The sequence below is a fragment of the Balaenoptera musculus genome, chromosome 1 (genome assembly GCF_009873245.2).
Source record: "Balaenoptera musculus isolate JJ_BM4_2016_0621 chromosome 1, mBalMus1.pri.v3, whole genome shotgun sequence".
NCBI lineage: Eukaryota > Metazoa > Chordata > Mammalia > Artiodactyla > Balaenopteridae > Balaenoptera > Balaenoptera musculus.
Window position 1 is genome coordinate 4024446 of NC_045785.1, and position 12674 is coordinate 4037119.

Here is a 12674-nt window from a genome sequence, read left to right on the forward strand (position 1 = left end):
TTGAGATTTTCCTGGTTCTTTGTCAATTAAGTTTAGATTGTATCATGGACATTCTGAATATCACATTATAAGATTCTGAGTCTCGTTTAAATCCTATGGAGAACGTTGATATTTTTGTTTAGTCAGGAATCCACCCAGTTGGGTTCAAGCCCCAGTTTCCAACCAGCCTCCTGTGGGTGGTGGTTTCAACACCAGTTCCATTTTCAAAGCCTGTGCAGTGATACTCAGGCCTCTCCTGCATGTGGTCCACCCAGTGGGCAACTCCATCCACAGTCCAGTTCTCAAAGTCTGCGATATGCTGTTTAGGGTCAGATTCAGGCACGTGAAGCTGGGGGTTAGCTCAGCATTTCTTAAACAACTTTATGGGGTACTTTCCAAGCTCGTCCCTCTCCAGATCCCCCTAGTTCTTTCCAGTTTCCTGGGGCTCCCCTTCCAATCCTCTGGCCAGACCCCACTGTGCTGCACACCTCTGGCAGCAGTATCTGAATGCAAGGCCAAGCAGTGGGGGCACAGAGTGGGGTTGTTTTTTAAGTGCAGGAGTGTATAAAAGAGCTAAAGTTCCCATCTATCATTACTGTAAGACAATATACAATTTCTAAAATTGATATACTAAGAAATAACAGTAGAAGCATAATATTTAGAAAACAAAGTAAATACCATACGTCACAGCTAAGAATTGAAAGCGGCTGCCTCTGGAGATATTAATTTTTTTAAAGACAATTATTTGCTCAAGGAAAGAATACAGGAGTTGTTTAAGAAGGAAAACATAATCATAATATACTATTTACCTTCACAGTAAATAATCATAATAACATAAACCGCAAAATTTACTTAGTAAAAAATTATAGGATGTTTATAGCATGTATTTTTTTTCTTTAACATCTGCCACTCCTACTCAACTGTAAGTTCCATGGGATTAGAGATATTTTTCCCGGAGCAGATACAGGTGCTCAATAAAAAGTCACTGAATGAACAAATAAGATAAAGATCTGACGGGTGCACAGGCAGAGACCAGGCTTACCCTAGGTTTCCACCCCTCTGACTGGGTAGATGCTGGCACCGCTACATGAGATGAGAAATACAGGACGAAGCAGAGCGGCACTTTTAGAGAGCAGGAGAGTGAATCAAGTTTGTGACCAGTGGTAGTTTATTATTTTAGCGAATTACATCTGTTTAGAGTAGTGGTCCTCAACTGCGGGCGACTGTGCCCCCAGAAGAACACACTCAGCTATGTCTGCAGACACTCCGGCTGTCATCACTGGGGGAATGCTAGTGGCATCTAGTGGGAAGAGGCCAGGGACGCGGCTCGACACCTTCCAGCACCCGGGACAGACCCACAGCAAAGAGTTACCTGGCCCCAAACGCTAATAGCGCTGAGGTTGAGGAGCCCTGATTAGAAGTGATATTCCTTGTGAAAAATGATGGTATTTAATATATTTGTGTCCTTAAGAGAGTCAGACCTTCACAACACTTACGCTCCAATATAGTTTACACACTTAAAAAGCGAAGGAGATGTAGTGGCATGAGAAGGCTAAAATTAAACAGAATAAGGATTTATTTACATACATACATACACAGAGAGAGAGGGAGAATGAGAATGAGAAAATGGCAATGGCTTCAGGATTTCTAATGGCAATTTTATGATAAGGGCTCAAACCAGACCACGTGGGAATGCAGCAAAATGTGGACCCATAATGAGGGACATTGCTTATAATAAGAAAAGCTGCACAATCAGCTGCTCCCTTATTCAGGCTCCCAAAGCATAATCCAAACCACAAATAATAACACGGAAAACAGTGTTTGTCACTAGACTCAGCACACGGATGACATACTGATATAACAGGTCTGGTCCTTTACCTAAGAAAAATTAGACAACTGAGTCCTAAAAGCCTCCTGTTTGTGCTGCTGAGACAGGACGGGTGTATTTCAGGAATGTCAGCAGAAGAATCAAACAACACACCCAGGCAAAAACGCTGTCACAACCCATCAGTAGTGTCAGGAAGGACCTGGGACATCAGCCAGAGCAGTGGTGTCACACGGTGTCTGTGGCCCCCAGGTCTCTGCCCCCCACCCCGCAAGGCCGCCAACGGGCCAGTGGAGGCCAGGGGATAAGACCCACACACACACGCTTCCACTGGCCCTGCCCCACTTTTATTTGCTTTCTATACTGGGGATCAGAGAAAGCTTCATTTCAAAATGGATTTTTTTTTTAAGTCCTGCTGTGGTCCCTCCCCTCCAGACACAGCTGGAGAGAGTTGAGGTCCAGTGGGTGTAAGTGACAAGCCACAAAGACCAGCCAGGGCAGTGCCCACCGCCCGGCTCCCACCCCAGCCTTGTGCACACGAGACACAGCCCCCAGTGCACCAAACGTTTCAAGGGGGCCTTTTTATTAAGGGAACCCTCCTACACTGTTGGTGGGAATGTAAGTTGGTGCAGCCACTGCGGAAAACAGTAGAGAGGTTCCTCAGAAAACTAAAAATAAAATTACCACATGATCCAGCAATCCCACTCCTGGGCATATATCTGGAGAAAACTCTAACTCAAAATTCAAAAAGACACATCCACCCCAATGTTCACAGCAGCACTATTCACAATAGCCAAGACATGGAAGCAAACTGTCCATGGACAGATGAATGGATAAAGAAGATGTGGTACATATATACAATGGAATACTACTCAGCCATAGAAAAGAACAAAATAATGCCTTTTACAGCAACATGGATGGACCTAGAGATTATCATACTAAGCAAAGTAAGTCAGAAAGAGAAAGACAAGTACCGTACGATATCACTTATATGTGGAATCCAAAATATGATGCAAATGAACCTATCTATGAAACAGAAACAGAATCAGGGACATAGAAAATAGACTGGTGGTTGCCAAGGGGGAGGGGGTTGGGGGGGGAGTTTTGGATTAGCAGATGCAAACCGGTGTATTTAGAATGGATAAACAACAAGGTCCTACTGTACAGCACAGGGAACTATATTCAATATCCTGTGATAAACCATAATGGGAAAGAATATGAAAAAATGTACGTATATATATGTTAACTGGGTCACTTTGCTGTACAGCAGTAATTAACACAACATTGTAATTCAACTATACTTCAATAAAAAATAAATTTAAAAAAAAAAGAGGGCTTTTTAAAAAGCACAGAAGTGGATCTCATGGCACCATGTATACAAATAAGAGTCACAGGCCCCGCAGGTCACTTTGAGAGACTGATACATGACCGGGGACATTACAAGACCCCAGATAAAACCGGCCTCAGTGAGTTCACAGCCGAATATGACTCAGAAACTACACTTATTTTTTAAGGGCACAGCCATGACGTGAAAAAACAGTGCTCATGAAACATCAGCAAACATATTTGTCAGCTTCTGATTTTGAAAATGCATGAACTTGCTAGAAGCTCGTAGAAAATAATCATACTTACGGAGCCTCTAACAATTTACCTCTTCGGAGCTCATGCTGGCTGGGGGTACCTTATAGACCAGACAGTGCGAGGGGTTGGGCTGGATCCCACCCTGTAGAGGTAACATCACCCGCCCGGAGCTGGCTTCCAGCACGGGGTTCCAGACAGCCCAGCGCACCATGTGCATACACGCCAGGTTCGACAAGGAGGTGACCGAAGCTGCCTGGAATGGAAACAAAGCACATCGGTCATGAGTCATTACCAAGCCCGCTTGGGTGGGGGAAATCAACAGTGCTTTCCCGGTAAAATTTCACTAGAGAGCAGTGTAGCAAGGCAGGGGGTCATCACAAAAGAAAGAACCACCACAGAAGGAGGACACGGCATCACATCAGTGGCTCACAGAGAGCAGGGAAGCCAGCCTCCGGTTCTGGGACCCCACCCCCCTAACCAGGACCCTCTTGAAGACCAACACCATCTTTATGACTCCTCCTCTTCCTGTAGGATCTTCCTGCAGGTTTTCAAACACTCTGCGCCTTACCAACATCTACCCAAATCCATGAATAAAACGCCAGGAATGGCACTTTGTGTTAGTGATGAGACACTTTGTAAAATGATGAAGAAAACACGTGGATATTGGGAGATTGGGATTGACATATACACACTACTATGTATAAAATAGATAACTAAGGGACTTCCCTGGTGGCGCAGTGGTTAAGAATCCGCCTGACAAAGCAGGGGACACGGGTTCGAGCCCTGGTCCAGGAAGATCTCACATGCCGCGGAGCAACTAAGCCCGTGTGCCACAACTACTGAGCCTGCGCTCTAGAGCCCGTGGGCCACAACTACTGAGCCTGCGCACCACAACTACTGAAGCCCGTGCGCCTAGAGCCCGTGCTCCGCAACAAAGAGTAGCCCCCACTCGCCACAACTAGAGAAAGCCTGCGCACAGTAATGAAGACCCAATGCAAAAAAATAAATAAATAAATAAAATGAAAAAATAATAATAAAAAAATAAAATAGATAACTAATGAGAACCTAATGTATAGCACAGGGAACTCTACTCAATGCTCTGTGGTGACCTAAATGGGAAGGAAATCCAAAAAAGAAGGGATATATGTATACATATAGCTGATTCACTTTGCTGTACAGCAGAAACTAAGACAACATTGTAAAGCAACTATAAAAGTAAAAATTAATTAAAAAAAAAAGAATGCACATGGATATTCAATTTAGGGTTATTAGCACACAGTTTCTCCCCCAAAGTTTCAGCTCCTAATGGTATGTTCTACCTATGTAACTTATGTGTAATTAGGAAATCAGTCAGGTTGAATGTTACGTGCTGTTCCTTCTTTCACTGCCTCTATCATTGGCCAGATGCAAGGGAAGAGGACCCTAGGACACCCCAGAATTAGCCTCCACGTTCAAACAAAGCCATTTTCACAAATACGGCTTCAGGGCTTGATTCAGTAGTGTTTTAAAGAAACCACTTTCATCCACTTATTCAAAAAGCAGCAAGAGGCCGGTCATGTGGTTAAGACTTCACCTTCCAATTCAGGGGGTGCAGGTTCGATCCCTGGTCGGGGAGCTAAGATCCCACATGGCTCACGGCCAAACAACCAAAACATAAAACAGACGCAATATTGTAGCAAAATTCAATAAAGACTTTAAAAATGGTCCAAAAAAAAAAAAAAAAAGCAGCAAGAATAAAGCGGAACTCGGAGTGGGCCGTGGCCGGGTCCTGGAATTCCTGCTCGGCTGGGCAGCAAGACTTGTGATCCACCCCATTATGGCAGCTTCAGAGACAACGGCTCTGCCCCAGGCCCTGAATGGCAGATTCTGCAGGTTCCCTGGCACATCGGCTCCCCCAGGAAGGCCATTTCGCCGCCAGAGGACACGGGGCGCTTGGCGACACCAGGTGAGACTGGAGCCCAGGAACAGCGCTTTCCACCCCAAGAGCCCAGCGGCACTAACCGCAGTCAGACTGACCGCCGGGACTCGGGGCAGCGGCCACGCCCGCCTCTGCCCCACAGTTCCAGCCTCGGCGGTAATGCTGCGGAGAAGCCACCCAAAGGCGGCAGGTGTAAAATGCAACGTGGCCACAGCATCTCCCTCCCTGCGAGGACGAGAGCCAAGGACCGCGTGGCGCCTCACTGCCGCCGGGCAGCCGAGGGAGCCAATGGCCCTCCGTCCCTCTTGACCACCGGCTGCACGCACTAACCCAGCCGCCCCCAAACTCAGGCCGTGGTCACAGGGAGGCTGACAGCTGCAAGGAGGGGGCCTCGGACTCTCGGAAGGAATGGAAGCCCAAGCCCGCCTGTGATGGTGCAGAGCACGGTCCCAAAGGAAAGGCCATGCCAGCGGGGACCCTCTGACCCGAGCTGTGTCTGGGGCCACGGAGGCAGGGACGGCTCCAGCGGTGTGCCCGGGGCTCCCCACGGACCCTGCTCACGTGGCTGGACACGGGTGAGCTGTGTGCCACTGTCACAGCCAGGACTTGACTGCACTCAGGTCCAGGGCAGATCGTCACACACACACACAAAAGGACTCTGGCTGGAATCCAGCACAGGCGGCTTGAGCCAGATGGCCAACTGGCTCAAACCACAGCAGAGGGTGTGCACGAGGGGACCCCAATACAGAACAGGAAGCGGGCATTTCATCCGAGTCAGTCTTCCCAGACTGTTCCAGATGATACCCCATCCCATTATATCCTTCATATCTACATGGGGGAACATCCAGAGTCAGTGTCTGGTTGTGAATTAATCTCTCTTTCCTGAGGCCCCCTCGTAACTGGACCTCACACCACCCACTTCAGCTTATTCTGATCCTTTACTGGAGCCAAACTTCAGACCATGGGTGGGATACTTCATACCACCACATGAGCAAGGATTTGGGTCCCTGTCAACTCAATGAGAAAAAGAAAAACCCACATCCTGGAAGTACAAGCAAAGAATCAGCCAAGTTAAGAACCCTAAGAGTCGGATTCTGTGCCATAACTTTCAATGTCTGTCAAATACAAAGACGGCGGTCTGCCCTTCCCATCCCGTTAGCCATTGACAGGATAAAACGGTACTGAACAACTACAGTGTATCAGGGAAAAGTTGATATAAGTCTATTCCTTTTTAAAAATAAATTATAAATGTATTAGCAAAACTGGCCACTAAAAAAACTATAAGGATTCAATACTACCTAGACTACGTTTGCAAACAGCCGTCTCCCAAAAAATTCATAAGGTTATTACAGGATCAAAATGAAAATAAAACACGTGCCCCCATTTTCATGCTATTTGTGCAACCCCTTCTGGCTTAACCTTTCAAGTGCGGTGACTGATGCCCAGCTTCTGGTTTCACACACATTTTGGTTTTCTCATCCTAAGTCTGCACAGCACTCTTCTACGTAAGGCAGCTGTCAGTTACACAAACATCCACTTCCACACTTTGTTTTAACAGCCCAGGAACAAAACCTAGAAGAGGCAGGAAGGATCCTCCCCCGAGCCTCCAGAAGGAACAAGGCCCTCCCGACGCCTCGATTCTGGCCCAGCAGATTCTGGATCCAGAACTGACTGAGAGAGAATAAATGTCTGTTGTTTTAAGCCAAGTAGTTTGTGGCAATTTGTTCAGGCCACCCCAGGAGGAACCCCCTCGGCCTCTGTCCTCAGACCAACTCAGAAATCCCTTCGAGGCGGTAAAACTTCAGGTTATTTCATGAGGTTGACTTTCCTTTAGATCTTCAGTGAGACCCAATTCCTCCTGCCGGGGCCCCCTGTCACCCACTGAGCCCCCTCCATGCTAACTCTGGTCACCGCAGCCCAAGGCCCAGAAACACACTGCAGAGGTGACAGGGAACCCATGGGGTGCGGGGAGGTCCCCTGGCCCTGAGGCCACCTCCCGAGACAGAGCTGGGCCCGAGGGCCAGACCCTGGATGGGGGCAGCCACGCTGGGGCCCCTGGCGAGCACAAGTGAGAAAAGCAAACTGTTGTGTCAGAACGTGTGCAAATGTCCCCGACAGCACGCCCATCACAGAGGCTGTGGTGACCGAGAGTCACAGAGAGAGATTTAGGAAGCACGGGACAGGTGGAGAACGGGGCAGAAGGCAGCCCGGCCTGGGCCAGGCACAGGTCTGTTCTGGGGTGTCCATCACATGCACTGGCCCATGTGACCCTCTGCACCGTCCGCGAATGCTGGCCACGGAGGGAGGGCCACGGCCCAGCCCAGCGGCACAGACCAAGGAGCGTGCACCCACCTACGAGCCGGGCCGGTCCACACTGGCAGCCGGCGGCTCTGAGGTCTCAGAGCTGGGCCACAGGCAACGCACAAGGTTAAGATGACTTGTTTCCCGCATCCTCCTGAGAGGACGCTGGGTGCCTGGCCACTGAGGTGAACCTCGCAAGGCCCGAGAGCCTGAAACACACCCCAGGGGAAGAGTTAGGAGAGAAACAGGCGTCCAGAGCCGGAATCTCCCCCGTCCGTCCTGCCAAGGAGCACGAGGCACCCAGGACCACCGGGCAAAGCGAAGGCTCACAAACCACATACCATCAGCCCGAAGTCATTCCTCCCAGAAATGGATCGATTATACGCCAAAAGCTTTTCCAACTCAGACATACAGAGAACGCGGCAGCTGCTGCAGACTGATTTCCTTCATACATATTCAGGGTGGAAAAGGAAACCTAACGACATATAATTAAAGTCGTTTAAGCTGCCCATATACGACACAGTATATGCAGAGTCATTTAAAAGCACAGTAATCATTTGGCAGGCAATATTTTCATTTCATTCTACAGAGTACAGTAATTATTTTTAAACATACACATGAGCAATGAAGAACAACAGGGGTATGGTTTTAAGAAAGTTGTAAACCTAGAATTACTCTTCATACTGGCTAAAGGGCTCATAACACTCTGGTCCTCTTTGCAAAAAAGATATCAACTCAACAAGAGCTGAAAGAAGCAATAGGGAATCCGTCATGAGTTTGGGGCCGTGGCTGGTGAGGTGGACGGGCGTGCAGCCTCTTGCCCTTCGGAGTCTGCAGCCCAGCAGCCAGAGCGTGGGCACTCCAGGGACTTCGTATCTGCTTCCTCTGGAGAACCGGCCCCTTGCCAGGGTCTGCTTCCCTCCTCGCATCTCCCACTGGGTCCTACAGAGCCCGTGACCTTGGGGCTCAGGCTTGGTAACCTGGCATCCCTTCCTGTGGGCACCTCTGCTGCACGGGGCCGTGACCCCAGTGCAGGTCAACAGGGAACTCAACGGCCTAGAATAACGGCTACTACAGGGAAGGGACGCACTGAGGCCAGCCCTAGCCTTTCTATGAGGGGGTCCCTAGGGGGGTCTCAGGAGAAGGCAGCTCACTTGCATTCAGAGTCACCACCCGGGGAAGAAGTAAGCCTGAAGCTGTCTGCTGCCACCCCTACACCAACCCCCAGGGCACCATGAAATCCTGAGCACAGCAGGAGAGAAGCGTGCAACAGAGAAACATGCAGGGCAGGCAAGGGAACGCAGGGGAGAGGGACGGAGGGGAAGAGCCTCCATGCCAGCCAGGCTGAGGCCGTGCAGAGGATGCAAGACCTGAAAGAAAAAGTCGGCCAGCTGGACTTGAAACCAAAAAACAGCATTACCACTGGGGACAAGGGGTAAAGAGGATGTGGGATCTCTCTGCTTATTTCTTACAACAGCATGTGAATCTGTAATGACGTCAAAATAAAGTGTAATTTAAAAAACAGTGAGGTACATGACAAAAGCTATATAAAGTGCTGGAAAAAAAAAAAAAAAAAAGCAAAAAAAAAACCTGTTTAATGACTGTCCACAAAAAAAGAAGATCCAGAACACATGAAAGAGGAAATCCCACTTACAAGAGCAGCACAAAAATTAAATATCTGTGAATAAACTTAGTAAGAACTGTTCAACTGTTTAAAATCTACATTGTAAACCTGTATTTAAAATCACTCCCGAAAGACACAAAAACAGAAGTGGACCAACACAAAGACTTCCCCTCTTCCTGGTTAGGACATCACAAATTAATAAATTGAATGCAATCCCAATAAAAATGCCAACGAGCTCTCTTTATGGAGCTGGACCTGTTGATGCTGAAGTTCCTCGGGAAAAGCTAACGTGGGAAGAGCAGTAAGAGCCAGGACGGGGAGGGGCTGCAGGCCACACCCACCACCCAGAGACCCGGCAGCCTCGGGGCCCCTGCCGAGATGCTGTGGTCCCAGCACAGAAACAGACAGAGCGGCCACGGGCAGAACAAAGGTCTAGAAGCAGATGCAAGTAGAAACGGAGATCTAGCATATGACTAAGAGGCATCTTAAACCACTGCAGCACAGAAGGACTTTTTAATAAGTAGTATCGGGACAACTGGATGGCCACTGGAAAGAGATAAAATTAGATCCATTCCTCACACCACAAACGAGATCTAAACATAAAAATTGAAACTATACACGCACTAGGAGAAAACACGGATAAATTCTTCCATAGGAGTAGGGAAAGGCTTTTTAACTACAACTCAAAATCCAGATACAATGAAAGAAAAGACTGATACATTTGACTACATCAAAAAATTTTAAAGTTTACATGATGTTATGGACTGAATGTTTGTGTTCCCCAAAATTCATACACTTAAGCCCTAATTCCAAAGTGATGGCATCTGGAGGTGGGCCTTTGGGAGGTACTTAGGTTTAGATGAGGTCATGACAGTGGGGCCCCCCTGGTGGGATTAGTGCCCTTATAAGAAGAGAAAGAGAGAGCTCCCCCTCTCCCTCCACACACATACACCACTGAAAGGCCACGTGAGCACACAGCGAGAGGGTGGTGTCCACAAACCAGGAAGAGAGGCCTCACCAGGAACCAGATCTGCAGGCACCTTGATCTTGGACCTCCAGCCTCCAGAACTGCGGGAAATACATGTCTGTTGTTTAAGCCACCCAATATGTGGCATTTTGTTACAGCAGCCTGAGCAGACTAAGACACGTGGCCCAAAAAAATCAGGGACGAGGGGAATAAAAAGACAAATGGCAAAACTGGGAGAAAATATCTGCAATATATGTCTCAGATAAAGCGAGAAAATATCCTTAACATACAAAGAGCTCTTAACATTTGATGACAAGGTGCAAGAGCACTACAGAAAAATGGGCAAAAGACGTGAATAGACAACTCACACACATATGAAAACATGTTCAACTTCATTTATATCAGAGAAATGCAAATTCAACTATACTGTGATACCATTTCTTGCCCATCAGATTAGCAGAACTCAAAAGCTTGACAATGCAACTATTGGTGAGCCAGGGGGGAGAAAGGTCCCCCAGTACACTGCCAGTGAGAACAGAACAGCGTGCAATCCCTCTGGAGAAACTGGACAACAGCTAACAACACAATATATACATTTAACCTCCAATCCAGCAAACCCACTTCTAGGAACTCACCCTGAAAGTGCCCCTCCTACAACACAAAAGTGCACATGCACGAGACCATTCATCTCAGCATCACTTACAGCTGCAAAATACTGGAAACTATCTGAATATCCAAATATAGGTAATCGGGCAAATAAACTGCAGAGCACAATGGAGCAAGTGCAGCTGGAAAAAGGAGCGGGGAGGTGGGACTGCCGGGTGGGACTGCCAGGGTGAGCTGGGCCGGGGAGAAGACGCAACGAGCCGCAAGGCCCACGCACAGGTCTGCTCCCCGCCCCCACCACGTGTAAAGGGGAGCTGAGTCAACACCCACACATCTGTGATATTCGCACAAAGCAGCCCAGGAAGGAGGGGCCCCGAGCAACAGAGCTGGCTCCCACCAGGAGGCTCTTCTCGGACCACCTTTCGGTAGAACTTTGACTTTCAAAACTGTATTTGTGTTCTTTATATTCAAAAAATAAAACTAACTCAATAAGGACGGGCAGGGGAAATAACTATAAAACTGAAAGCAAAGAGAAACAGAAGGACCCGACTGCATTCAGGTGAACAGCGTGAACACACAGAAGGGGCCGAGCCAAGGGACCCAGGACAACACTGGCTGCTCCCCTGGGTCTCGGCCGCTAACGAACCCTGAACTCTGCCTGGTAGGTTTGTTTCTGACAGCTGTCTGGGTGAAGCTACTCTGACGTTACTTTAGGTGCATCCTAGGATTGAGCAAGCGAGTTGCCATGCGGACGGCACTGGGAGCCAGGCTTCTCTGTGGAAGGAGAGGTGCAAACATGGAAGGTGAAGCCTGGGGCGCCCCGCCAGGTGGCTGGGGCTCAGCAGCAGCTCAGTTCCTAAGCTGTGTGCATGCACGCGGACGCGTGTACATGTGTGTGCGTCTAAGTATGTGTATGCGTGCGTACCTGTGTGTGCGCATATATGTGCATGTGTGTTTCCATATGTAAACTGTCCTAGCTCTGTCCACTGAGCGGGCTTAGAAACAAAGACAATCCCAGCGCCCAGACCTGGATTCTAACACATTCCCCTTTAAAAAGAGCCAGGGTTCATCAAAACCAAGGAAAGTCTGAGAAACCGTCACAGTCCAGAAGAGCCTAAGGAGACATGATGACTAAATGTCATGTGGCCTCCTGGATGGGGTCCTGGAGCAGAAAAGGACATTAGGTAAGGAAATTCGACCTACCTAAAGTATGGACTTCGGTTAGTAACAATGCATCAATACTGGTTCATTAGGTGTGACAAATGTACCATCCTAATGACGTTAATAATAGGGGAAACTGGGAATGGGTATATGGGATCTCTCTGCACTATCTTCGCTGTTTTTCTGTAAATCTAAAACTTTCCCAAAATAAAAAGGGTTTTAGAAAAAGGAAGAGGTGGGAAACCACAGCTCCCCACATAAATGGCTGATTCCAGAGCTGGAACAGGGAAGAGGCAAGATGAGCCTGAAGCATCTTCTGCCAGAAAGCCAGAAAACGCTCAAAAAACAAAACATGACGGGGGATGTCACAGGGACACAGCCTGAAGGGACTCTGGCTAAATATGGGACAATTTGAACACCAAAAATAATTAGGGGTGGTCATTTTAAAAATAGGGATCCAGAAGTCCATACCAATATGGACTCAATGGCCAAATCAATCGATCAATCCATCCGCGGGGGAGAAGGGAGGGTTCTGGACAGCAGAAAGCCATGTTTGGGAAAGGCTGGGGTTGGAAATCATGCTTCTGAGAGAGGCAGCGATGGATGCCAACCTAGGGGGACACTCAGACACGGAGCAGGTATCTGCGCGGCTTAGAGAGCCTCCCACGGTCTGCTTATTAGCTGCAAGGAGAAAAACAGTAACGCCACAGTG

The 12674-nt window shown here is 48.2% G+C and overlaps 1 protein-coding gene across 9 annotated transcripts in view; it reads right to left on the reverse strand.

The window, feature by feature from the left end:
• Positions 1–12674, reverse strand: part of NPHP4 (nephrocystin 4) — a 141709-nt gene that overhangs the window by 65524 nt on the left and 63511 nt on the right. For 8 of the 9 annotated variants that reach the window (XM_036826308.1, XM_036826316.1, XM_036826344.1 and 5 more), the window contains one exon: positions 3456–3638. The exons of the other annotated variant lie outside the window; for it this stretch is intronic. In XM_036826308.1, coding sequence (XP_036682203.1) covers positions 3456–3638 — 183 coding nt within the window. The remainder of the gene's footprint in view (positions 1–3455; positions 3639–12674) is intronic. 9 annotated transcript variants of the gene reach the window in all.